Source organism: Porites lutea, chromosome 5, assembly GCF_958299795.1.
Source record: "Porites lutea chromosome 5, jaPorLute2.1, whole genome shotgun sequence".
Lineage (NCBI taxonomy): Eukaryota > Metazoa > Cnidaria > Anthozoa > Scleractinia > Poritidae > Porites > Porites lutea.
In genome coordinates this window covers 44,631,878-44,658,537 of record NC_133205.1, presented here as the reverse complement: position 1 = coordinate 44,658,537, position 26,660 = coordinate 44,631,878, and the positions used below count along the sequence as shown (strand labels likewise).

The 26,660-nt window shown below is 38.6% G+C and overlaps 2 protein-coding genes across 2 annotated transcripts in view; both read left to right on the top strand.

The window, feature by feature from the left end:
• Positions 1-1,607: 1,607 nt before the first annotated feature.
• LOC140938439 (uncharacterized) lies at positions 1,608-19,743 on the top strand. Its single transcript, XM_073387917.1, has 8 exons — positions 1,608-1,630; positions 2,118-2,189; positions 2,881-2,952; positions 3,100-3,162; positions 5,864-6,063; positions 13,197-13,316; positions 17,572-19,086; positions 19,455-19,743. The coding sequence occupies exons 1-8, from the start codon at positions 1,608-1,610 to the stop codon at positions 19,649-19,651; spliced, it is 2,262 nt and encodes a 753-aa protein (XP_073244018.1). The 3' UTR covers positions 19,652-19,743.
• A 4,834-nt stretch (positions 19,744-24,577) lies between these two features.
• Positions 24,578-26,660, top strand: part of LOC140938438 (osteomodulin-like) — a 15,576-nt gene continuing 13,493 nt past the window's right edge. Inside the window, exons 1-2 of the mRNA XM_073387916.1 lie at positions 24,578-24,643; positions 25,446-25,517. Coding sequence (XP_073244017.1) covers positions 24,588-24,643; positions 25,446-25,517 — 128 coding nt within the window. The 5' untranslated portion in view covers positions 24,578-24,587. The remainder of the gene's footprint in view (positions 24,644-25,445; positions 25,518-26,660) is intronic.

Genomic DNA, 26,660 nt, shown 5'->3' with positions numbered 1-26,660 from the left:
CTACTGATGTGAAGTACTTATTGAATTTATTTGCCAAAGTCTCATGGTCCTCCAAAGTACTTGGACGTATAGCAGTACCGCGAGACATACATCGATTTAAGATCTTCCAAGTGGCGTTTGTATTTCCTCTGCTGTTAGCTATTTCGTTTCTTACATGGATTTTTTCAGCAAGCCTCAGTTCTCGTTTCACTTCTTGTCGGAAGAAGCGATATCCGTTCCAGCATAGCTTGTCATTAGTTTGGATGGCTTTCCTATGCCAACGATCCCTGGTCTTCATGAGCTGCTTTATTTCTGGTGTTACGAACGGATTAGAGCGGGACTTGATCTTTATACGTTTGATGGGCGCGTGCTGATCTAGTACGTCCAAGAAGAGAGAATTGAATTTTTCCACTTGGGAATCAATGTCATCAAAGAAGTATACCATGTGCCAAGGAACAAGAGAAAGATCTTTGCAAAAACTGTCGGGTGCGTACCCGGAATAGCTTCTTGTAGTAACGTATTTGGCTTTTACTTTAGGGCGACTTATCTTCAAGGTAATCTCAGTTGTGATCACTTATTGAGGACGTAATGATTGAGCAAGACTCCGCTAGGGTAGGATCGGTGGTCATAATGACATCAATTAACGAGCGCTTTGTTTCTGTAATTCTGGTCGGTTCCTTCACCAGTTGTGTTAAGTTGAAGCTTCCACAAAGTTCTTTAAAAGTTCGACTATCAACTGTATCATCAAGAATGTTACAGTTTAGGTCACCCAAAATGATAATATCATTGCCATGCTGTAACATATCCAGGAGAGTTCTGGACAAACTATCACTGAAAGCTAATGTGGTGCCAGGTGGTCTATAAACAGTACAAATAAAAATCGATTTGCAGTGTCGAACTTGGACTTTTATCCAGAGCTGCTGGAAATTTTCTTCGCTTATTCCCGAGGCATGTTCTAGAAGTGTCGCTTTGAATGTGTCTCTGATGTACACGGCAAGGCCGCCACCACATTTATGTTCTCCCCGATCTTGGCGGAAGAATACAAATCCAGGAATCTGCACGGCTTGATTATCAACCGTCGAGTCGAGCCAAGTCTCTGATATAGTAAAAATATCAAAGTCATGATCTTCAATGGTATGTTGTAGTAGAAAACGGTGTTGGCGAGACTTCAAAGAGCGAATATTCAGATGAGCAATCTTGATGCACGAACTTGCATGTTGGCTAACCACGTACGCAGTTGAGTGATTTTCCTCTGGATCTTGCCCGGCCGAGAATTTTGCTTTTGCTTTGAATTTGGGCCCGGCTGAGGGTGAACATCGCCGCTAAGGATGATCTGTATCATCACCGGGTTAAAACTTTCAGTCCCATTAGGAAAGTAGAGTAGTCTTTGTCAAAGAAACTTTTTCTTAATCGTGTTCGTGGCGGGCTTGGTTCCCGATGCAAGTGAGGTTGAAACTCCATTTTCCAAAATTTCATTGCTTGAGATGATGTTCGTCAGGTTAAGAGCTTCTTCGGGGTCAGTAGGATTGATGTTAGGTTTGTTGATACAGTTTGAGTACCCGCAGATAAGAAAACAGAGGTATAAATACGGAATAAGCACAGAGTTCAAGATAACATGACCATTCCACATGGCTGCCACATGGCATGCCCAGTGAGCGCAGCTCTCTCGTGAAAAATTTTTTTTCAACACGAGAAGAGAAATTTCGAATCTCCAAGCGGCCATGCAATTTTCTATTTATTATATAACACCAATGTAATTCGAAACCATTTCACTTAAATATTTTTATGCTGCGAAAGGCCCGATTTAGTATGTATCCATAGCAACAGTGAACTTTTCACATCTTTTCGCGCAAAAGCTCACCTAGTATTCCATTGGTGTTATGTAATAATGGCTGTTTTCCCACTAGAGAAGGATTCCGTCTGAGACGGAAATCCATCCTCAAAATCAGTCAAAATTGACGGAAAAACTGATGGATAAAAAAAGGTGGATTATCCATCCAAAATTAAGACCGTTCCATTTTCAAATTAAGACGTATTATCTATGAGACGCGAATTATTCAACGGATAATCCGTCTCTAGTGTGAATACGGCCAATATGATCTATTTTACTGGTTATATCATTTGCTTTATTATCTCAGGTTTATTCAAAGCAATGCGATCAAACACATTGGAGACAAAGCGTTCAACAACTTTCACGACTTGACAACAGTGTAAGTATCAGACTGTAAGAAAACAAAAAGCAAAATATTTACAAAATTTCTTTAGAAAACTATGTGTCCACCGACATTTTTTTTTTATTGCGTGGTGTTATTTCCTGTTTACCTGAGCAATTCAACTCTGTTATAGCTACTAAGTTAAACTAGAAACATGAAGGAACAAGGCCCCATTTCCATCCGCTGTAAGTCTTTAAAACTCCAAAGGAGTTGGTCATAAAGAAAGATCAAACAAGAAAAAGTTTAGAGAGTAAGCTTTTCGACGAATTTATCAAAATTCTGATCATTTTGGGCGCTTTACATTCAACCCCAAATTTCGGAAATTTCGGTTGGCACATCATATGGAACAGACCATTTCGGTTTGGTCCTCCCGGAATATTCGGGACCAACTTTGAAGGTGGTCTTCTTTGACCGATCGGTCGTACCGAAATGTCCCTTTCCATTTTACAAAATTGTTTTCCCCTGCTTACAAGAACAATAACCAGACGTGCGGTGGCTTGGGTCGGGTCTGTGTAGCCGGAATGTACCGTACCGTTCCGCTGGGCACGTGAAATTCCGAAATTTCAAACCGGAATTTTTTTTTTAAATTTCCGACTTTTATGGTTAACCATATTGTTAATGACACATTGTTTTTCGAGTTGCTTCGTGCTAAAACCGATGCATGTTCATGATGATTCTTTCCTTTCAGGACACTGTTTGACAATCCCTTAACAACATTGCCTTATGGTCTGCTTGATTCATTATCATCCAATGCCAAAGTGTAAGTTAAGAACCTTGTTAGAGACAAAAAATTTAATTTCCCTGGAATTTTATGTTCTTGAAAAGACAGGTTTGTTTACTTGAATTTTCTACTTATACCTTTTAATCGTGCATAGTGTAAAATTCATTATACATAATACTTTTCTAGGTCCTTAACATGCAAAAGCCTTCGACAACTTTCTCTTTATCAAAGGAGATACTCTTCAGTCATGTATGTATATTAAGAATATTGTATCTCTAATCTCGATAAGTATTTGTGTCAAACAAAATATTCCTTATAGTTAACAATTATTCCTCGAGCCCGAATGGGCTCTGAGTCAATTGCCCGTAAGGCCGAAGAGCGAATGGGCTATTGACTCAGAGACCATGAGGGCGAGAGGTATAATTGTTTTAGTAAAATCCAGCTAGTTGGTAAAAAATATCGAGACAAAACAACTTTAGCTAGCAAAACGCGATTCAGCCGCCACTGTTTTGGCTTTCAAAGCCGGCGCTTTTCGCTACTAGTGGGCCATAACATATAGCCTAGTAATAGCTCAATCAATCAGAACGCAGCATTGGTAATAGACCGGTAGCTGGATTTTACTAAAATGTTTTATTTTTCATGTTGTTTTACATATAAAATTCAAAAAAATCCATTATTCATTTATAAATGTTGGTGGAGTCTTGCTTTGGGTGAGTTCTCTTAAATGGGATTATAACAAATCCATTAAGGGAGGAAAGAGCTGAATGGGAATGAATAGTACTAGTAGTTGGAGAAATGCAGTATGGATCTGTCAAAATATTAAGCACAAAATCGTTTTTTCGTGGGGAAATATATTTCATTTAAAATTCATTTGTTTAAAGCGTATGCATTAAGCGCAATGGCTGTTGTTATATTCCTCGAATTTTACTCAACTAAACGCCGACTGCCATTGGTTAATTCTTGGTCACATGGCCTTCACTAAAATCAAGTGTATCACGATTGTGATAAATTTGAGTAATAGAGAGGAGAAGTGTGACGTCCTGTTACCATGGTAACAAAATTTCTGGATAACAACTTACAATAGGGAGTTTTTGCAGCGGAGAAACGGCGTTGTACGACACTATTTCTTGTAGATAGTGGTGAATTGCGTGATTATCCGGCTTTGACTGGTAATCGTGGTTTGTGTGGTAGAACTTGTCAACAATCAATTAAAATAGTAAAGATCGAGGAATTCCTTGGCGTTTCATAAGTCTCCTCAGAAAAAATATTTTTTCTGGATTTGTTGTTGTTGTTGTTGTTGAAAGAAAGTTCTCAATGAGCTCTACCTAATCATCTTAAAATTGCAAACTTCGAAAATATTTTGAATTTATTTTTGGATTATACCTTAATTAAAGCTTATAAAGCTAACTTCTGCCTTTTCCTGGCAACATACACTCTTTTTTCTATATTCGAGTTGATCCTCGACAGTTCTTATTTTCTGGGCAGTTTCAGCCTGGAAATGTTCTTACAGATGTTCTAAATTTCTGGTAGATTTAAACCACATATAGACAAGACAGGATAATGACTATAGTTTTCACATCAATGAATACAAGTACGATGTAAATGTATTATATTGACCATAAACAAAAGGAATGTGTTGAAATAACAAACTTTTACTTGCACTCTGATTCCATGTAGGGCTGCAGAACATTATTTCATTACAATTATCTAGATTTAGGAAAGTAAAAACAGTGAAATATAAATAATTGTTCTTCTCTGAGCCTCAGGTTTATTCTTAACAGGTTCTTAATAAAAATTTCCAAACGTTTTTATAAAAAAATGTTGTTATATAAAAAGTGTAAATAAAGGTGTAGTTAGAGTAGAACTATTTAACAATTATTTGCCGAAGGCGACGTGAATATCGGCGAATGGTCATCGAGACGAAGTCGAGGTGACTATTGGCCGATATTCATTGCTTTAGTATAATTACATTCATTTGATGATTATTCGAGAAAATAAAATAAAAAAGAGACATATTTTTGAAAGATTTTGGGGCTTTAAGATGTCTTGCAGCTGTTGAAACCATTCTGTAGAACCCCCGTCAAATAATTTCGCAAAAGTTAGTAAAAGTTCCCGACACTTTGAAGCAAAGAAAAGTAAACAAACATACCAGTTTTCAGTAAATTGTGTTACTTGCAAAAGAGAAATTTTATTAACCTACCTTTAAAAACCTTTGTATAGCTTGATTCGAAATTTTGTAGCAACCCATTCTTTTGTTTTTTGAGAACAGCATTTTCTTTAAATTGATCAAATTCCGACTCCGAAACATCAACAAATCTGGCTGCCTTATTGAAAACTGCTAGCCTTCAATGTTATAATCACCGCGCGGTGATTGTAGCGGGATGAAGCGAAGCTCCTAGCATGCGCAGATTATAGCACTCAATTTTCGATAATCATCAATGTAATTATACTAATTCTCAAATAGCAGCAATTACCCGTCTTTCGGCATTATTTACTATTCTTGCTATGTTTATAGGCAGTAGTTTTATTGCTACATCTCGTTCGAAAAACGTATCAGATCTTCCCTCTTTTCTCCAGCTCTATCAAAAACAGTTTAGCTACCGCGACTTCTACTGTCCCTTTTTTTGAAAATGTAACCGTAAGCATGATTCGTTTTTCGCGATCTTGGCGAAAAACCTTCCAAATTTCCTTAACGATTATGAACAATTAGCGTGGGGATTTAAGCCAAACAAGAAAGGATAGGAATAATTAAAGATAGAATATTTATACTGAGGAAATAATGGGGAATATAACCGTAATATAATAATGCATGAATTTTCTATTGAAAAAAGAAATCAAAGAAAATCATGATTCATGTATGCTTGACTTGTTATCTATTGCAAGTGGTGGTTCATACATAGTCTATAAGTGATGATCTTTACTGATATAATTGATGTGTTTCTTATTTCAGCGACTGTGCGCCATCAACAAGTTTTTATGTGCTTCTTGGCAATGAAGTTACTAGCTTTAGGAGGGGCTTTAAGCGTTCAGGGTTTGTTTGCCGCCCCTGTCACCGTGCATTTTCAGTGATTGGCGGTTTTTGCCATAATTGTACTTTATGTACAGCTGGATTCCGTGCTCAAGACGACGTTTGCAATGCTTGTCCTGCAGGTATGTGAAATATGTGAGAAACATAAGTATACTTCTTTTTAGTGCCATGTGGATCATTAAAACCCTTTCAGCCCTGGGAGAACCCCCTTCCCCTTACAAAAAAGTTGAATAACTTCAAAAGCTACCACCACGAAACTTAGCGACTTTCCTTAAAAATTATCTGGAAACATTTTACTCTATCGTCACGTGTATGTCACTCCGCTTAAGTTTAATTTCAATAACAACCGACTTTTGACAGCCATGCTTATTCATATTTTTCATTTGGATCATGGAGTCATAATTACGTCGAATTACGTTAATGTGTCAATTAAGTTGTGACTAGATGTCGCAAATTATGAGTACACCGGTCTCAGAAGGCAATAACGCCCAGTTTGAATTAATGTTAACAAAAACCCTCTTTACGGCGGCGGGTAGTCTCGCTTGCTTAGAGATTAGATAAGACATGATGACGCGATTAAGAGTGTGTCCATGAGAAAACCAGGCAGGACCAGGCAGGGGGTGATAATGCTCAAATCACCGATTTCGCTCAAACCTGGCACAAATGTTAGGTATCAGGAGTTAGCTTATGTGACAAAATTTCAGGTCAAAATATTAAATTCCCTGGGAGATCCGGGCTCCCCCTGTAAAAATCGCCATTTTGCCCGTTTATGCATAATTAATTAGCTAACTTTACGATGCCAGTGCAACAAACAGAAAAGCCACCTGGAACTTAAATGCACTGAGAGATAATCTGACATCATTAGACTTTAAGCACAATAAACTGTTTAAAGTCGCCGATTCGATTTCCCCCCTCTTAGCCCCCTTAAGTTGGGTCATCATTTCCAAGTTTTGGGTAAGACGTAAAATAAGGGTATTTTATTCCCAAATATCTCTGATGAGCAACCGCTTATCTTTATAACTTTTGCATGAGTAGTTGAAGCCATCACTTAAGTTGAGAAAAAGATCATAAAAAGTTTGGGCAATTCACTTTCTTCCAAGTGTTGACATAAACTGTTCATGTGACTGAACGACTTTTGCATATTTCATCAAAATTCAGGCCCTCACAATATTCGTGTGTTTGCCCTTGAATGAGGAGAAATCGAACAAAAAAACTCATCAGACAATGATTTAACGTTAATAAGGGTAAAATCATAAAAATTGTTGTGCAAGAAACGCTAACGATGATTTTTGATAGCTATATACGCGATCTTTTCAAGTAAAAACAACATACAAAGATTTAATTCACAGTTCTACTTACTTTAACAATCTCGCCCTAAAAACAATATAAACGATCAATAAAATCCATATACGTATCTCTTAGATGTCTTAACTGCTAGTTTGTGCCCGCTTTGATTTGTTCTTCATGCCACCTTCGATGTCCAGTTCAGCGTAGTTCAGCGTCGTGACTCGCTGTACGACTAAAATTCCTTAGCCATCAGTTTACGCACCAAAATCCAAATCAAGTTGTTTTAGGACAAAACAATACGAAAGGTAGAAAGCCGATTCTTAACCCATTGAAAGAATTATATCTGCCACTGTTGTAGCTCAATTCACATGTTGCAAACGTCCGACATCTTTGACATTAAATGGAGCCCGCATCTTTAAGCAGCGGTTGCCACCATACGGAAACATCGTATCGGGAGCATCAGGAGTCAGGAACCAGGAGCTAGGAGCCAGAGTTCAGTGAACAAAATGACTTTCCGACATTCTCTGAGATTATTTTATTGTTATTGTATGCTGATAAATAATTTAGAATTCCAAATCTATTGGCAACTTTATTCAGACCATGATTATAAATGATCCCATGTCTTCTCAAACTCGGAGAAAGAAGTCGTTTTGTCTTCGTGTTTTGGAAAGAACTATTTTTTCTATTTTAGTTGCACGTGAAATAGCAGCGAAGTGAAGCCGGATGTTGGTGCAGACCAGTTCAAAGAGACAAATAAAGCGTGAGACACGTCCAGATTGGCTTGCGACAAGAATTCCATTTTTTTTTCATACTGCAGTCCCTTTTCCCCGGGGAGAGTCCAAATTGCGTACAAATGCCCTACCCTGCTGGTACCAGATTTGACTGTCATAAACAGTGAATTTTTTTTATCTCGCACGGTCTTTTGGGGGTCTTATAAAGCCTAACTGTGGCACTAATGTTCCCAAGTAGAATTCAAAATACACCACACTTTCACATTGAGTTAGATATTTTTCTCAAACAACCGCTTCCATATGTTTAACACCCTTCCCACATTCCCTCCGAGAGATGCTTCAACTGTAATACTTCGATTTCAAATTTCTCACCCTACCCAGGTAAGGTCAATTTTCTCGTCCTGGACATCGATCTCAGAAGGGCCTTTTTGCGTACTCTTGGGCACCAAAACCAGTTTAGTGCCCAGCCGTGTGCTGTGCTGAGGCAGGCAGATGTTGAATTATGGACAGACAACAATTAAGTTACAGACATTTCATGTTCCGGTCCGTGCGTGGTCGGAAGACACCCAGTAAATAATGCCCATGGGGTTGCCCAAGGAAAATTTGGGTTTTACGAGAGTCGAACTGCAGGAGGTCTTTAACGAGGAAAAGTGCGGACACATGTACTGCATGCAATTTTTAAGTTACAATATACTATAGATAAATCTAATTTGTTTCTAAAGTTCCTCTCATACTCCGAGTAGCTTAGGACATACAGGGAACGCAGAGATCAGACCATTGCATCATGGAAAATTCTCAATCAGACTGTCATCGTAAAAAGTGGTCGCGGTCGCTTACTGGATGTGGATGTGTTCGTTTACAGGAGGTTCCAACTACAAGCGCTTTGACTTGATAATATATTTGGTGTGTTGAATAAGTGATCGCTTATTGGGAAGTGGTCACTTAAGTTGGGTGGTCGCACGTAGGTTCGACTGTGCCTCGTTAAGCGAAAATTTGTTAAAATGTAAGAGAAATCCTAAAATTGTAATACAGTGGAAGCTCTCGTACGAGGGCGCCCTCGGGACGAGAAAAAGGTGCCTTAACTGGATCTGGCCGCTTACAAGAATGAATCTCATATGCAGCATAGTTATAGAAGTGGAATTCAGCCACTTTAAAAGTGGTGTAAAGGTTAGATAGCCGCTTACGGAAGCTCCTGCCAGATACAAATTAACACTGGTAATAGCAAAAAACTGTTTTTTAGTGTATGGTTACGCTGATGTTCTTGCCTTGTTGTAATTTAGGTAAAAGCATACAATTCAGTTTGTATTTTCAAGTGTAACCGGACGAGTATGTGAAAAAACGGTAACTCTGAAACGGATTTATAAGAATGATTCATAACAGTGACAAACGGCCATATGACTGTGGACATGATATGAAAAAAAAAAAAACAACATTCAGAGGCGGATAAGATTTCTTTCGAGTGTCTGCTTAGGAGAGCTTTAAATCAAAGCTAACATCTAATTCGCCGGTAAACCCTTTAAGTGCCCGCGGCCGCCTACGGGAATGTAAAAATCCAGTGTTTGTGTGGGAGTTGAAACGGGATTTTGTGATGGCGGTCGTAAGTAGAGCTATTCGCTATATACGAGAGTGTCCGTTAAGAGAACTTAATCTACTGTATGAATCCGCAAATGATAGCTTAAATGAGAAGTGAATATAGTGTATTAGTCCGTGTTCAAGAAACTGTTCTTTTACACCTTCCTTATAGCCAAAGAAGTCTAGCCGACTTTTTTTACAATGTATTAGTGCCCCCTTTTGGGTCTTTTGTATTCCTCAGAAGTTTTTCCTCAACACGTTTATAAATGGTTATTATTATATTTTTGTAGTCAATAATATACCCAGATACAGATACCAACCTGTACAGTTGTAAGACTACGAGGATTAAAATACAAGTAAGTAAGTAATTATACCCAGTGGCAAGTCATTAATTGTCTAAAAATTGCACGGCACCGTCTGACTACAAAAAGGGCTATTATGGACCATTATTATCATGGTAATTAATGTCAACATCGAATAAACTCAAAATTTCAAGTAACACGACTTTCACAACCTATTTTCAACACACCAGTTATAACAGGATATTGGCGCGTACAAACAATAGATAGCGTATTCCGCATTCCGGAGTCCGGTAGTCCGGCGTCACAGATTCGATCTTTTTGGCAGAGTCTAAAGTCAAAGATGGAGGGTGTTCGAGCAGGTGGTTGTTTTCTGTAGATATAGACGGATTGTCAGTGATCCTTCTTGTCCTTTGAGAATGATTTTGTTCTTTCTGACTACAACTTATTTCAAAGACTTCGAATGTTCGGTGAAAAGCCGACACTTTTAATTCTGCAATGTTTCAAGATGTTTCGATTTCATTACCTCGTCACGAAGTAACGCCACAAAGGACCAGACGAAACTGGAGCAGCAAATCTGGATTAAAGCACCTGAGAGACGTGTATGTAACATTTATCCACCATCTTTTATCCTTGTTGGGTCTTGTTTCACCTACAAGTTGGACCGATCGAAGTTTTGAACTAACTCTTTTGCTCCTTGTGTTTACTCATAGTTAGTAGAGGGGAACCCTCTACTAACTATGGTTTACTCAAGCGTTCCATAAAATATCCATCCAAACGTCCATAAATAACACAGAAAACATGCCTCAGGTGACACGTTCTAACAATTCCGCCATTAGTATCGATAATGACGCATCTGATTTGTGACTTCTCGCCAACTTTGTGCTATTTTTTTTAAAAAAAACGAATGTTACGTTTCTTCCAATTTTGGTCAAATGACAAATAGGCGTCAAGTCAGATGTACATAATACGTCATTATTGATAAAGTATGAGATTGCCCAAATATTTTATGATTGATTTGATAACCTTAAAGATGTCTTTCAAAGAATATGTGAGAATTAAGTACATAGGTTGTTGCTCATGGGAGATGTTAGCCACTAAAATACCTTAAATTTAGGGTTTGGTCAAAACAGTGAGAAGATGTCCTTACTTTAGGCTAAATAATAGAAAGAGATCGAATTAGAGAGTAAAAATAAATTACTGAGCATTAAGTTTTATAAACATAGAAGATGCTAAAGTTGATTAGATTTGAAGTTGTCTTTTCTTCTTGCTGAACAGCCAAACCAAAGTCAACTAATTAATTATGCAAAAATGAGTAGATTTTGTCGTTTTTAGGTGGGGTCCCTGTAAATCCCAGGGAATTCAATATTGCGACCTTATTTTTTGTCGAGGTTAATATCTCACCACACCCATCAATTGTGCCAAGTTTGAGCGAAATCCGTGATTTGAGCATTATCACCTCCTGCCTGGTTCTCTCATGGACACACTCTTAATTCTACACGAAACAGGATTTACTCGCCAAAGGTTTTTTCACCTTCTACATTATCGGCGGTTGAGTATTCTTTAGAATATTTACTTTTTGTATCGTATTCGACGATTTGTTTTGAACTGGTTTAGTACACGCGTTAGCGACGACCGGAAATACGTGTACGGTCGAAGAGCTTGCCAGAGATAAAAAGCGCGCAATGAACATGGCGCGTCACTTCAATCATCACCGAAAATAAACCGTATGCTCATCACAAGACTTATTTGCATACAATGAAAACTTACAACTCTAACCATCGAGGTTTTGCTGATTAAGATTGTTGTTTTTTTTAGACCATGAAGTGTTCACTTGTTCCAAAGTAATAATGAGCACGTTCAAGCGATTGAATACGTGGACCAACCCGTACCGGAAAAAGCTCTAAATCGCATTCCTCTTCGCAAAACAAGCTTGGGTTCGGTCACTCAACGATTCTTATTCCTAGTTTCCACGGTCTCTGCTAGGAAGGCCTGGGAACATGACTTGCTTTTGTGTCCCAGGAAGAAAAAAAATCGGCTTGTAGATTATGAGTCTCTTTGCTTACGCAAGCGAGACTAATTACACTTGTGATCCATCAATATAAAATCCATCTAGATAATCTATCGGTGCGAGAAATTGTGTTTTCGTACTTTGTGAACGTTCACTCCCTCTGTAGATTTGAATAAGATATGCAAATCTAAATTTGAATAAGATATATAAATGCAATTTACCTTAGCACAGTCCGGCCAGTTTTAGAGTATGCTGTACCAGTCTGGCAGAACATCCCTGCTTATCTGTCCGAAGCCATAGAGCAAGTGCAAAAAACGGCGCTTAACATAATCTACCCCGAGGCGGAGTCATATGCTCATGCCTTACAGTTAGGTAAACTAGATAGGTTACATGATAGAAGAGTACTCTTGTGCTATGAAGTCCCCCAGCCACCCTCTGCACCACCTACTTCCCAGCCCACTTCTGGATGCGCCTAACTACACCTTAACGCAGAAAACACAAAAGTATTATCTTTTCCGGATCATGCAGGTCTGTAGGACATAGAAATTTTTTAAGTGATTTAATTGTTATTTTTATTGTTATAACTGTAAATTACTATACTCTAGATAATAGTTGCCTTAAGATTGTAAAATGTACTCGGTAATTCAGTTCTTTTTACTGCAAGAGAGTTTTAATAAACTATTCTATCAAACGTCATCAGAATGAAGAAGAATGAAGAATGGCCATGAAAAATTGCAAGCGCCTTTGCCTTGATTACATGCATTTTACTGATAATCAACGACCAGTTTCCGAGGAACTGATTTATAAACCTTTACCCACCTCCTTTGGCTGTAAGGGGTGCTTCGGAACCCCCCTTTCTCATTTGAAACCGCCCAAGGTACGGCAACCGAACGTTCGCGGATGTCATTGTGTCGTGTTTCAAAATCGTTATTGGATTTTATCAAGTCATCTCGGGTATTTTCACAGCGTTGGCGAGAGTGAAGTGGCCAGTAACTTTGATCCCCATGGAAAAGTTTCTGAAAGTGGTTGAAAGAAGTATTTTTCAATTTGCACCGTTAAGCTGTATATCTATTATCAAATGCGACTAGATGCTATTTTTGCAAAACGGATATTCGGGAGGGGAGAAAGCCTGTTTAAGATCATGTTTTTCGCTCTAACTTAATTTTAGGAACCAGGTTTTTCTCACTTTTGTTGCATTTTATTCGTCGAAGGCCACCGTGGGTAGTGGACCATAAATAACACCCGAATCTTTGCTTATACGTACCCTGTAAACAAAATCACAAAAAGGCTTATGTTTTTTTGCAGTTCTATGCAGAAAGTTCAAACGCTTTTATCCTTTCTACTATATAAATTAGGAGGTTTCTACCAGGATCAAATGGGGCAGATAGACTGCAAGCGATGCAGCTTAGGGACTTACGTCTCAAAGGAACTACATCCCGGCACAAGTGCGGCTGCCTGTAAAGCATGCCCATACGGTAAGAACCGACGTGGACATCCACTACCAGGGAGCTAAAAGCAATCATGACGACGAAAACGTCAATTACGAGGTTAAAGTTCCTATAATGGGACTTCTTATAGACGACGTAAACACAAGACAAAAAATTTTCCTTTTTTTTTTTTTTTAAATTAAGAAAAATCCTTAAGAGGGGGGGGGGGGGGGGGGGGTGACGGAGGAGCTATTTCTCATATATTCTCTAAAATGAAATCCAAACGATGTTCTCACAACTTGCAAAGCGATCAGCAAAGTTCTTGCCAGCGGATTTGTGTAATGATAAGGCGCATTAGGTCACAAACCATAAATCAACGGTCTTGACAGGAAACAAAAGCATGGCGGTCGAAGGCGGGACTGTTTCTCACTATTATATTTTGGTAATTCGCAATTTTATTGATTTTATGTCGCTTTTCAGACATAGTGTGTGGTCTTCTTTTTCTGTTAAACAATTTCGCTCGGCAGAGTTTGGAATATGCAACACATAGCTCCGTATAGCTAATAAGAATCGCCGAAAAGTTGAGCTATCGAGCAGTGTTTTGCTGCAAACCTTAGGAAAGTTAAAGTCGCTTCAAGGTACAAGGCTTTCAGTAGCAGTTGTGATTTGTTTATTAGGATCGTTTTGAATTTTAACGTTGGATTCAAGGCGTTGACTGATCGTAATAAGCGAAGTGAAATGTTATGAAGTGTGGATGTTTATTCAGTTATGATATGTAGAGCTGTAAGCTCATATTTGTAAAGCTCGCTGAATATACTTGCCTCCGAAAAATTTGACCCTTTCTCCAGTAATTTTTATCAGCATCAAGTTATCATTGCCCTGCAAAAACGATGTAACCTATAAATCGATCGAGCGCGTTGTTTTTGGTTAAGATCTATTAAACGCGGCTGCGTTTTAGTTTCCCCCGCAATTTCAGTACCGAAAGACAAATACGATATGCAAGAAAAACAAAGATGCATGATATTATTTTTTTCAATTTTTTAAGCATTTCTGATTTCCTCTGCCGGTTTGCTTCTTGCTTCTAAAAAGTCTAAAAATATTTACTGTGGGAAAAAGTGCAATTATCCGCTGACCACCACGCAGGGTGACCGCTTTGCAAGTTGTGAGAACATCGTTTCTCGGTACCAGACCTCGTCTTCCCCCCCCCCCCCCCCCCTTGTCATTAAGAATTTAATATTTGGAAAGATTCACCTACATTTGGCCAGTTGAGCGATGTTAAGGAGGCGCGATTATTTATTTGTGGTGACGTTTTCCTTGCTCTTCGACGTCGTATTTGCTTAAGCTCCCAATATCTCTCCACCATCATCATTTCTAAAACCTGGTTTCCAAATCAGTAAAATATCTGAAATATCTTGATCGCTGAAAATTCTGTCTTTTGAAATTTCACCAGTGTTTCTTTCTTTCTTTCTTTCTTTCTCTCTTTCTTTCTTTTTTTCTTCCTTCCTTCCTTTCTTTCTTTCTTTCTTTTGTTTCTTTTAGTACACACCAAATTGAAATAACGTTGTCTACTCTTAGAAAAATGAAAAACGAAGATAAAAGCCAAATAGGAATTAATAAGCCACATCTTCATGGTGGGTTCTTTAGCAGCCGTTTCATTTCCACGCAGGAATTTTTTTTTTTTTTCAGTTTTAAAAAAATAACAATTTCCAAAAGGCAAATACAACGTCCATGTGCGTATGATGCGAATGAATTTATTAAGCTTATTAGCCTAAAAAATTCCTAACTAGCATTTTCATTTTTTTGTCCATTTTTCTGTGACAACGTTTTTGCAATTGAGTGCATTTCATTAACTACGTTGTACAACGTTTTTGCGGTGAGCGCATTTCATTAACTACGTTGTAAAATGATGTGTACTTTTAATAACTTATTTTTGTGTTAACTGTGTTAACAATTTAGTCCATGAAGCCTGTACTGTGGCAGCACTTAAAATATCAGGGGCACCCAACGACAATTTTCGGAAAAATATTTGTTCGGAAGACGATTTGAGATCTAGAATTTTCGGAACATTTGTTGTAAAATTTCTTGCTTGCCTGCCTCTCCTAGGATTTTCGGACATCTAAAAAATGGTATAATTGCCTATTTTTAACGGATTTTTACCCTAAAAAATTTCGGGAGCCTTTTTTCTGGCTAGAATTTTCGAAAAGGTAAGTTTTGATTCCTATAATTTTCGGATCACTTGACTTTCAGCTAGGAAATCCGAACAGATGAAAAATTTTTAGGGGATAAAGATATGCCTATATCTACCGTTTAAATACTAAAATACGTTAAACAATTCTATGTTTAAGTGGTTTTGAACTATATTCTCGTTGGGTGCCCCTGAAATATGTGGTACATGAAATGCTTTCGGACATTTGGAATGGCCATACGCGTCAGAACTGTTTAGAGATAGTCATACGTTCATCGAAAGTTTCGAGTTGTGTAGGAGCTGCTCGTAAGGTCTCTCCTATTTGATCACTGGAAACAATGGCATGTCAGTCTTTCAATTGTTTTAGTATTGTTTGGGGCATGGTTAGGCACCATTGGTAGCTTCTCTTCCAAGCAGCTGGTACATGACTCAAAGTTTCTGGAATTCTAATTAAATCATGCGTTTCAGATTCTTCGAAAAATTACACATTATGAAACTCGGAAAAGTTTTACCAAAGTGAAATGGCCTTGAGGAAATTTTCATTGCCTGCGTCGCAGACAATCTCAAACCTTCTTTAATAGAGCGTCTGTAGAGTCGCCAGGACATAATTCGACGTTTTGGATTGGCTAGTTTCTTACGAAGTTTGTGACTAGGTCAAACACTACCAATAGCTCGTAAGAAGCAATTTGCCATGAATTGTTTTTTTTTTTTTTTTTTTTTTTACCGCTGTTTAAGCCTTAAAAGCTTTTAAGCTTTTTTATTGCTGCTAAACAATATTTAGTTTATTTGGTTTAGGGCTAGGGTAATTTAATTTTCCAGTTTCTTACATAAGAAACCAATCGGCTCAACCAATGACAAGAAAGAGAAATGTGTCGAAATTTGTCATGTGTTGTTTTACGCGAAACTAGACTCAAAGTTCGAAAACTCGACATAAACCATCCTCGGAGACCCAGAAGTGGTCAGTCAGGTCGGGAAAAAACGGAGGTGAAAGTTTTTAAGAAGTTCCCCGCCGTGTTTCCCGACCCGACTGACCACTTCTGGGTCTTTGAGAACACATTTTAGTAAACCCGTACTTTTGACATTTGAGTGCGAATGGTTGATTTCCACTGTCACGAAGTTTTTACGTCCTTACGTGCGTAACATTTGCGTTCGCATTTAAAATTGAGGCAATGTATGAAAGGTCGCACGTAAACGTAAAAGTTGAACCTCACTCAACTTCACGTCTTCACTCTCAACATTTTATATCTTGCCTCTATTTCATTACGTGATTAACAATTAACGTGTGTGCACGAGTAAAATTATGTTCACAAATAAAATAGAGGTAATATATGAAAGGTCGAGCGTGAACGTAAAAGTTGAACCTCATTCAACTTTTACGTTTTTTACGCACGACCTTTAATACATTTCTTCTGTTTTATTTGCGCACTTAGAAATAACGCGACATTGGGAATCCACCTCTAAGCTTTTGGTTGTAAGTCTCAAAATTAAGGGCTGACTCGCTACTGCTAGTGGAGGTTCTCTTAAAAGGGGGACAGTGGAAGAGGTCTAGCTTAACCATATGAACTCAGATCTTACAAGATAAACCGATAGCTGAGATTCCAACAAGGCCATCCAGACCTTCCTATATGAAAACCAGGTTAGGGCCACTGTTAAAAGTAAATTTTTATCACCTAAGGGTTGATTTCCAGTGTCGCGTAATTTTTACTTGCGTACTTTGCGTAAAATTTACGTTCGCAAATAAAATAGAGGCTATGCATGAAAGGTCTCTAGTAAACGTAAAAGTTGAACGTCTCTTAACTTATCGTTTAAGCTCGGCGCTTTTTCTCTTGTCTCTATTCTATTTACGTGATTAAAATTTACGTACGTTAACGTGCGTAGCGGCCAAAAACGCGTCAGTGGAATCAACCTTTAGGCCTAATTAAGTCCACCATTGTTACGAATAGCCTGTGCTATTGGAATTTAACTGAATAAGATTAAAGGAAAGCCATCCTTCTTCCTTGTTTTTTATCATCGTAACCGCGCCGATCAGCAATAGCATTCAGAAAAACAGTAAGGTTTGAATTTTTAAACATCTTAAATTAAATAAATGTTGCTTTTTTTTGTTGTTGTATTTAACAGGTACGCTTTCCAATGAAACTGCCGGTTATCGTGCATGCAGATGCCTTCCAGGCTTTTATCGTTTGGATCGTTTTGGTCCATGCTCAGAATGTCCAGCTCACGGCATCAACTGCGTCAACGACACAGCAATACTTGCACCTAACTATTACTGGAAGTGGACCAATCAAAGTAACAGCAACTTTTATGAGAATTTCGTGCAGAACATCCATTCATACGAACCCGATTACAATCATGTCTACTCCAGATTTACCATTCCACTTCCAAAGCCAGTGAAATGTCCGTATGCTGGGTCTTGCAAGGGTGGAATTGACTCAGAGTGCACTGAAGGATACAAAGGAGACTTATGTGCAACGTGCAGAAATGGCTACTACCTAAGATTTAACACATGCTTAAAATGTCCACGATTTGTAGTTGTTATCGTTTCATCCATTTTGATAGTCCTTTCTTTTGTTGTCGTATTTCTGATGGTTTTTTGGGGCGACTCAAAACAAACCGAAAATAATCGTACTGTCGCAGATGTCATCATGTCGTGTTTCAAAATCGTTATTGGATTTTATCAAGTCATCTCGGGTATTTTTACATCCTTGGCGAGAGTGAAGTGGCCGGTAGCTTTAATGCCCATGGAAAAATTTCTGAAAGTGGTTGAAGGAAATATTTTTCAATTTGCACCGTTAAGCTGTATCTATTATCAACTACGACTAGATGCTTTTTCAAAATTCGTCCTGGTTCTTTCCATTAACTTTTCTGTCGTTTGTACTATTCTTTGTTACCTCATCCTGAAAAAAATATACATCATCAAGAAGAACGATTGTCCCGACAGCCAAAAACTACGTGCAGTTTCTCGCCTGAAGAAATCCTGCTACCGGAACATTTTCCTCTTTCTGCTAGCATCATATCCCATGACAAGTAAAACAATCATCCAAATAATTCCTCTTCCAGGGGCATGTGTGACGCATTGCTTCACAGATAACAGAAACCATTGCACCTCTTTACTGAAAGCTGATTACTCCCTCCAATGCTTTACTGCCCGACACAAGATATACTGGCCAGTCGCTACCATGTTTTCCTTGTACCCCATTGGATTTCCCTTACTAGCATTGCTTTTCATTTGCAAGTGCCGCAGATCGCAGTTTCAAGAAGAAATTGCCTTTGGAATGAAAGTATTTTATGAAAACTATAAGGATAAATTCTGGTATTGGGAGATAACAGAGATGTACCGCAAACTGACACTAATCTCGTTTATCTTCCTTTTTGGTTCAGATGGTGTTATCCAAATTGGTCTGACTCTACTAGTCGTCAGTGTATTTGGGGTAGCTTATACCCTCTTCCGTCCAATAAAAGGCAAGTTTGAAGACCGACTACAAACATTTGTGCTGTGGGTTATTTTCTTTAATGTGTGTCTCGGAGCGATGTACAGTGGCTGCGACGGCACAAAAGATCATGAAGGAGGTGATTCACTTATCATTAACATCGTATTTGTCGTCCTTAACAGTTCCATAATTCTGATCGCTTTGGGTAAGTCTTTTTTGCTATATTACAACATCCAAAGTTTTTGAAACTATAAGAGAACCTCTCCCTAACTTATGTAACGCAAATCTAATTGTTCATCTGTTTACTCTACTTCAAAATATGGGTATTAAAGTGGCAAATTTCTGCCAGGAGGTTCTTAATCTCCAATTTCTTATTAGCGGGTTTTACTATATTTCTTTTACTCTAAAAAATTCGCATGACAAAGATGGTTCCTAACATTAATAACAGTCTCTTTCCCCTTCCTTTCGCTGAATCTAATCCTTCGTCAATTTTTTTCAAGCTTTTCATACAGAAATTTTTAAGCTTTTACATTTATACAATTTTGGGTTCTGTTTTTATGCTTCCTTTTCTAGGTAAAGGAATTACCTATGCATCGCTTCTCTGCAAAACCATGCGTTCGTGTCTGACACTTTGCCACCATTTCCTTCAGAAAGCATTCGTTGATGCAAAAATGAAGGTTATCAGCTGTCTACATTGTCTCAGGTTCCTTGACTTGAGAGCGCAACCACTTGATGACCAAAGCCAGCTTTTGATCCAGGAGTTCACTTGAGAGAGATGTGACTTAAACCTGTTAGCAGTAAACGTAAAAGTAATCCAGAGAGGCAACATTTATAGTGTTACATCTAACCTCAATATAAGAGCTATTTTTAGGACGGGGGGAGCGGAGTTTTGCGATAGGGGTGACGAAGACTTCGGCAATTTGTATTCAAACGCCGAAGATATTTGTTAAGTCGTCCGAAAGAAAATAACGTTCTTAAATATTGTAACCTTGTATTTTCATTCATCACATAGCGACTCTGCTTTTTTGAGAGGCTAGACCCTTCTTCATCATCATTTCTATTTTTGGTAAAGCAGGCTATATAACTCTACACACACACAAAGACACACACATGTTTTAAAGGTTGACCACACCATCGGGGTCTACCTTCCCTAATTTTTAACAAAAGCAGTGTTTTACCTCTCAAAAGTCAAGAATCGTACAGTGAAAGAGCTCAGAAAGACTACTAGGGTACCTACAATTTACATGGAAAAAACGGAAATTGACGTTGGAAAAATTCAAATGGTTCGCGCCATTCCCTTTGGGAAATTTCAGAAAATATGGGCTTAGATTTCAGGCGATGGAATATTTTCACTTTTTTGTCTTTTTAGCTTATCTGGATGTACTTTGTAACGGGTCATTCTCCCATTACCTCAAATTTTATAGTTTTATTTTTGTACACAAGATTTCCACCCCGGTGGTTTGTGTAAATGCTATGCACCCTCATGTTTAACAATTTTTACATGTCAGGACAAAGAAAGCACATCGTTATTTTAGGATTCTTAGTCTTGATCCGGCTCGGGTTTGAGACCACGTCTCCTGCTCTGCAGACCAGCGCTTATTACAGATCCATCTAACCGGGCGGGGGCTATCATTACGTACAAGGCAGGGCTGGAAGCCACCCCCAATTTTCTGAGTTTCTTTTCCCAGACGATTAATCATTTGCCTGCGTGCAGACGTCTCCTATTTCCTTTGTTGCACGCGAAAAGGGACGTCTGCGTAACGCCGCCTCTAATCGTGTTCCAGCGTCCCGCTGGCAGGGTATTCTATTTCGCATAAATTGTGAAATAATATCCGGTTAGAAATAAGAGTTGACAGGCCAAACAAAACATCATAAGCTCGTGATACGGGCGAAACGTGACCTTGAGAGTCGGCTTGAACAGAGGTTTTTCTTCTTTTCTCTCTCGCGCGAAGATTACTAGCACTACACAGGGCATGTAGCATTCTAACCTTTGACTGAGTAAATCTCATTTTTGCCGCGCTAAGTCTTCTTAGAGGTCATGAAGCAGGTTTGTTACATGCATACTGAGTAATCATTTCCTGTGGTTTATGCTTCTGTGGGTGTTCCCGATAGGATTTGATTTCAGATGCAGTTGTAAAGGGTTTAAATTTTCTTGACCTCTGTTTGTTACGGCTAAATAAAGATTTTAGTTTCTTTGGCTGGCTTTCTCCGAAATGCCTGCCTGGTGCGAAGTTCACGCCGCTTTTGTAGTTTTCTCAGACACTGTTTACAAATATGATGTGATGTGTCGTGCACAGTAAATTGTAAAGAAATAATTTCCTCATACACGTTAAATTTTCCGCGTCCCCGCACAAGATTTCGATCGCTCTGCTTTTCGATCGACGAAAAACACAGCACACAATCGCACATGTTTTGATTTGTTTTGGTTAGAAAACCCCGCTTACATAAATTTTTTAAATCACCGCATACATTATCAGACCACATTCGATAACAACCAATCAGCGTTAAGTCAAACAATGCGCACTGCGTGTCAGCCTATCGCAGCGTGTTCCCAAGATCTTGGGAACCCAGCAGGACGCTGGAACACGATTAGCGACGGCGTTACGCAGACGTCCCTTTTCCGCGTGCAACAAAGGAAATAGGAGACGTCTGCACGCAGGCAATTAATCATTAGCACCTGAAGTTTTCAGTACAGCTGTTTTTTAATCCGTGACGCGCATTTGATACACGTTTAGTGATGATCAGTTGTTATGGTTACTGATATGACGTCATATGTAACAGGTGGTCAAGCATTTTGAGAGAGAATGCATGTTTTTTCAACTTTTTTAAAATAAACTTTTTTCAACGATAAAAGTAAATCTTGAGATAAAATGAAGCGAATTTCTTATTTATGTGTTATTCTACATGTCAAGCACAAAAGATTACCAATTCTCGCCTCTTTCACCCGATTTCTAATTCTTGGTAAAATACAAGATGGCCACTATGCTTGATGACGACAGAGACCTTTAGCAGCGCTGCACCCAATAGAATATACCTCGTCCTGTAGGGAAGATTAAATGCTTTCCACTGCAGGTAAAATCTTTTCCATATACTAAGACATATCAAGAACTTTGAGGAGGGGTCCGAGGGTCGGAGTCATAATCAGAAGCTTGAGAATTGATATAGCTAAAGCATCTTAGTTCATTATTGCTCTTACAACTCTTTTGCTTCAATCTATAATACACATTGTCGGAATTGTTAGCAGGAGAACTTGACCAACTCTGACAATTCTTTTCTTTTCTTTTCTTTTTTTTTTTTCAAAAGGGGAGTTATAAAAGAAACCTTAATTGACTCCAATTCTGGTGAGCTTTAATTAACGAAACCCTTTACAACTCCAATTTTTGATTTTCACTATAGCTTTTAAGTGTTCCTATGATGCTGATTATGATTTTGACTTTGTCTTTCGTGAAAACCGTTTTAAGAAGTAGTTCTACTTTCACGTGAACGTGACATGTTTCGCCGCCAAACATTTGAAGTTTGACTGCCATTATAGTAATTAGCGCCAGGAGCTGATACTAATCGGCTCCTGTTGTTGACATGTTTTTGATCAGCGCTCGCAGCTTTTAATTTAGGAATGAATTTCATTTACAAAGGGATTGCAGTATTAGAGTCAAAATTTCACTTTGAGATTAAAGATTGAGATTTTCTAACGGCTGGTAGCCTCATTTAAAGTAACGAATATTGAATTCTGATACACTGTGAAAGCCAAAGGCAAAGGTTATCACGCGCGAAACACAAAACCTTTCATGAGTGGCTGGCTTCAATTGTTTAAGCAAATGTACGATATATTTTTTCTCTTTTTCCAGGAACATTTTTCGTTCAGAAACAATACATTTGCTTTTAAGAATTTATTTAGGTCAGATGCTTAAAGCTGTTAAACAGTCGCTAACGTGGATGCCAGAGAGTTTTGATGCGCGGTTTCCGGTTTCGGTCAATTCTTTTATACTGAGCGGTGTGCCCACATATGTCTAGCGTCCTCTCAAAATTCAAATGTTTGGCGGCCAAACATTCTTGTTTGAACCCACTTTGAACCTATTTTCTCGTTACGTGTCCACGGTTGGATCCAAACGACGGTATCACAGCTCGCTCGCGGGTGTGCGTAGATGTCGCCGGAAGAGACAGTTGTCGTGTTTTGCAATAGGATCGATGTTGGTTGTTTATATATTGATATAGCAAAGACTTCAATGATAAGCAGTTTTAGCCTAATCGGAACCGCTTTCTCCGGAGAACTCCCACAAGCCAGGACCGCTTTGCTCTTCGTCAGCTACTCTGGCCAGATTAGTCCACGTATAAATCTTTTGACTCGTCGCCGAAAGTAATACCAAGTTTGCGCGTCATGATCGCTTGCTGTGCGTGATCGGCAGTGAAATGAGTTACCCGTCAAGTTTAAAATTACATGACGCCACTCTAAGCGAACAATAAGGTGGCGTCCTAAGTAACCACACAGTATGACACACAGCCAGAATAGATTGAAAATAATTTTCATGGGAAGAGGGTCATGTATGGGGAATTCGCTCTCTTAAATCATTCTCTCTTGCTCTTTCTGAACACAAATTTTGCACTTAAACTTCAAGAAAAATGTTGAAAAGATGATGGGGTAGCGTTTACAGCACATCTGAGCGTAACTATCACACGTTTAACAAGATATAAGCAAAAAGTAGTATGCCCTCCAACATGGCGGCCAAAACAAATCATACTACTTTGTTGAAAAATCAAAGTGCCATAAAATATGAGTTTCCTTTCAAATTTGGGGGGGGGTAAGATTATTTTTATGAACTCTGCCAATTTTTGGCATCAGCAAGATTCCAACTCATTGTTTAAAGGAAGCATTGGTCACGTGACCTCTTAATGCAAGTGGCTTATTTTGGTACCAAAACAGCCTCATCTCTGTGGGGCTGAATTGGCCCCAAAAACATTACCATTCTGGACTCACCCGCCTCGGCCCCATTTTTGGGGCCAAATTGGCTGTTTTCATTTTACAGTGTATGTTTTAAGATTGCACATACGGTCCTAGGTCTGCTTACGATACTCGTTTCAATTTGTTCCTTCTTTTTTGGCATGTGCGTGAAAAGATAACCAAATTATGCACAAGTAAAGACGATCACCAATAATTCAACTTTCGTAACTTAGCAGAGTGGTTCGTAACCTTTTTTGCGTCAGTGAACAGTGGTCGACTTGTTTCAATTTATACGAAGGCTACACTTTTCCCAAAATTGATCGAAGAGTTTGTTCCAGGCTTGTGTTTCGTATGATTTCTCAGAGATGGCAGGCATGTAATAATGACGCCCTTTTTTAAAACTAACGTCCAGCTGTTTGGGTTTTGGATGAACGCGTGGGAAAAATTTTTATTGTAATTTACGAAAGTCGTGTTTTCGAACCTCCCTTATGGTTGTGATTTCCATTGTTTTTGCCCCTCCTCCTTCATTTCCAATTGCTCTTACCATTAAGCTTCGAGTTTACCTCACCGCGCCTCCCAGAAAATCGCAGTTTTATATCTTCCATGTGTCTGTGAAGATGTATGTTTACTTGAATATGTGGACTTTGGTTCGCCTGCTATGGCTTTTTATGTCAAGCGAAGGCGGTCATTGTCCAAATGACCAACCTAAAAACTGTAGCTGTACCTTTTTTAGTAAGACATCCAGTTTAGTAACATACATAGTTGACTGCATGGCCATGGATAATGAGCAAGTACCAAGCGGTATCCCTTCAAACACGGTGATATTGTATGTCTTATTTTTTGTTATTTAACTGACTATTTGCCAAGAATAGATCACTGTTTACTACGGGAAAAAAATTGAATAGCTGGCAATAATTATAACCGAGAGGTTTTCGTCATATCCTGGACTGGTGAGGATGTCTACGACTTTTATGACAAATTTCAGGCGTTTTGGTTGCATGCAGCTATATACGATACAGGGACCTGCTTTCTCCAACAAAGAGCATGGTCATTTAAACGATTAGTTAAGAGTTGTGAGCGTCATTTGCTTTGATCGTTCAACAAACGTTTTGCCCAAAACATTTCTCGGATACTTGACTCTTTTAAACAAATAAGAAACGTTCTTTCTCAAAACGTTCAACTGATAGAAAACCTTTTTGTCTAGAAAAGAAAACGTTAAACAGATATATGTAAACGGATTTTTCCGTTAAGCTTTGACTGTCCGTTTTCGCTTTCTAGGTCACGAATAAAGAGAAGCAGACAAACTTACCAAAGGGATTATCACCGGCTAAAACCCATAACGAATTAGATCAACTCAATTACTATTCTCCTTTTTCATCCAGATGGCTGAATATTAATCGTCGGTGGTGATGACAGAAATTTCGCGTAAAATAGCGTCGCGGTTCACTGGCATTGTATTAAGTCTGCGGGGGAAGGACCAGGACATAGCGATACGAGCACTTTTAGAAAAGTCAGAACGTCTGCGTGGGAGGCTAACAAAGACAGGCCACAGATCGTAATAATCACTGAATGCTACTACCAATTGGCAGTCTTATCCCACTGAATATTGATGTTGTGTTTTGTTTCAGAAATCTTGCGATGACTTCTTTGAAAGACATTGGCGAAGACGACTTTGAAAACCTCACTTTACTAAAAAAACTGTAAGTGAATAAACTCTGCGTCAGAAATACGTCAGTAAATTTGATGCTGATGGCAAACTATTCGGTGTACGTTGAAGAATACTGTTTTTTAAGTTAAAGTCTAATTCTATGGAAAAGAGCACAAAAGGATGTTACACGTAGTGTTGGATCAGTTGAGGTTTCTGGGTAACTGCCCACGTACCCCTCCCCTCAAAATTCCACATTAACACTTACTTCCCACTTAGGGCAAAATTGTGACTTAGGGAAGGGTTTTGAGTTCTATTACAATGGTGACAATAGGGGAACGAACAACCGCAAAAGACTATTTTAATTTTTTGTTTGTTTGTTGCCTACCCCTAAAGAATCAAGATTCCAGGAAAGTTATGCGTGCAGAATTCGGAATCTGGGAAATTTTTGCTTGTAGAACCTGGAATTCAACTCGACTGACCTGAAATGCCACCAACAACTGGAATCCAGAATCCAAGACAGTATTGGATTCCCTTACATGGAGCGACTTTGTAGTGCACTGGATCAGCGCATTTTTTAAATAAGAATAAAAAAAATGCTACTGACAGCAAAGCTCACATTAAACGACTTATTGACAGAATCAAACAAAACTATGAGAGAACGACTGGACAACTGACAATTTGACTAACAATAAACGACTGTTTAAGTGTGACAACAGACGGATCGAAACGCACCAATGACATTACGAGTCATCATAACCAATAACATCCCAGCGTAACTGATAGACGACCAATAACATCGCCACTTAATTGACCAATCAGGTCAATGACCAGAGTTAAATACCATCAACTGACGTGATACAACTCATTTCTGAAAGTGAAAAGGGCACAGGTTGTCGAGACGTCAGTCACCAACAACAGTCCCATTCAGGACTACGTTCACCCAGACGATCATACTCAACCTAAATATTATTATTATTATTATTATTATTATTATTACTTTTAAAAGTGACACCAGTAAAAGTAAATTATAATTATTTTACACTATATAAAGCTTGGATTCGTCTTTCTTCGGTGCCACATATTTATACGACGAAGTCATGGTTCGAGGTTATCTGCTATAGTGAGAAGTGATTTCATTTGCTTTTATTGAAATGGGTGGATGAAAATTGATCGCTCTTTTTGAAATACAAATCAT

Bases quoted from the DNA above. Each gene is read 5' to 3' on its own strand.
- LOC140938439 (XM_073387917.1), top strand. From the start codon at position 1,608: ATGGCTGCCACATGGCATGCCCA. The intron at 2,953-3,099 runs GTAAGTTAAGAA...ATACTTTTCTAG, and splicing joins TTATCATCCAATGCCAAAGT to GTCCTTAACATGCAAAAGCC. The intron at 6,064-13,196 runs GTATGTGAAATA...TATATAAATTAG, and splicing joins TTGCAATGCTTGTCCTGCAG to GAGGTTTCTACCAGGATCAA.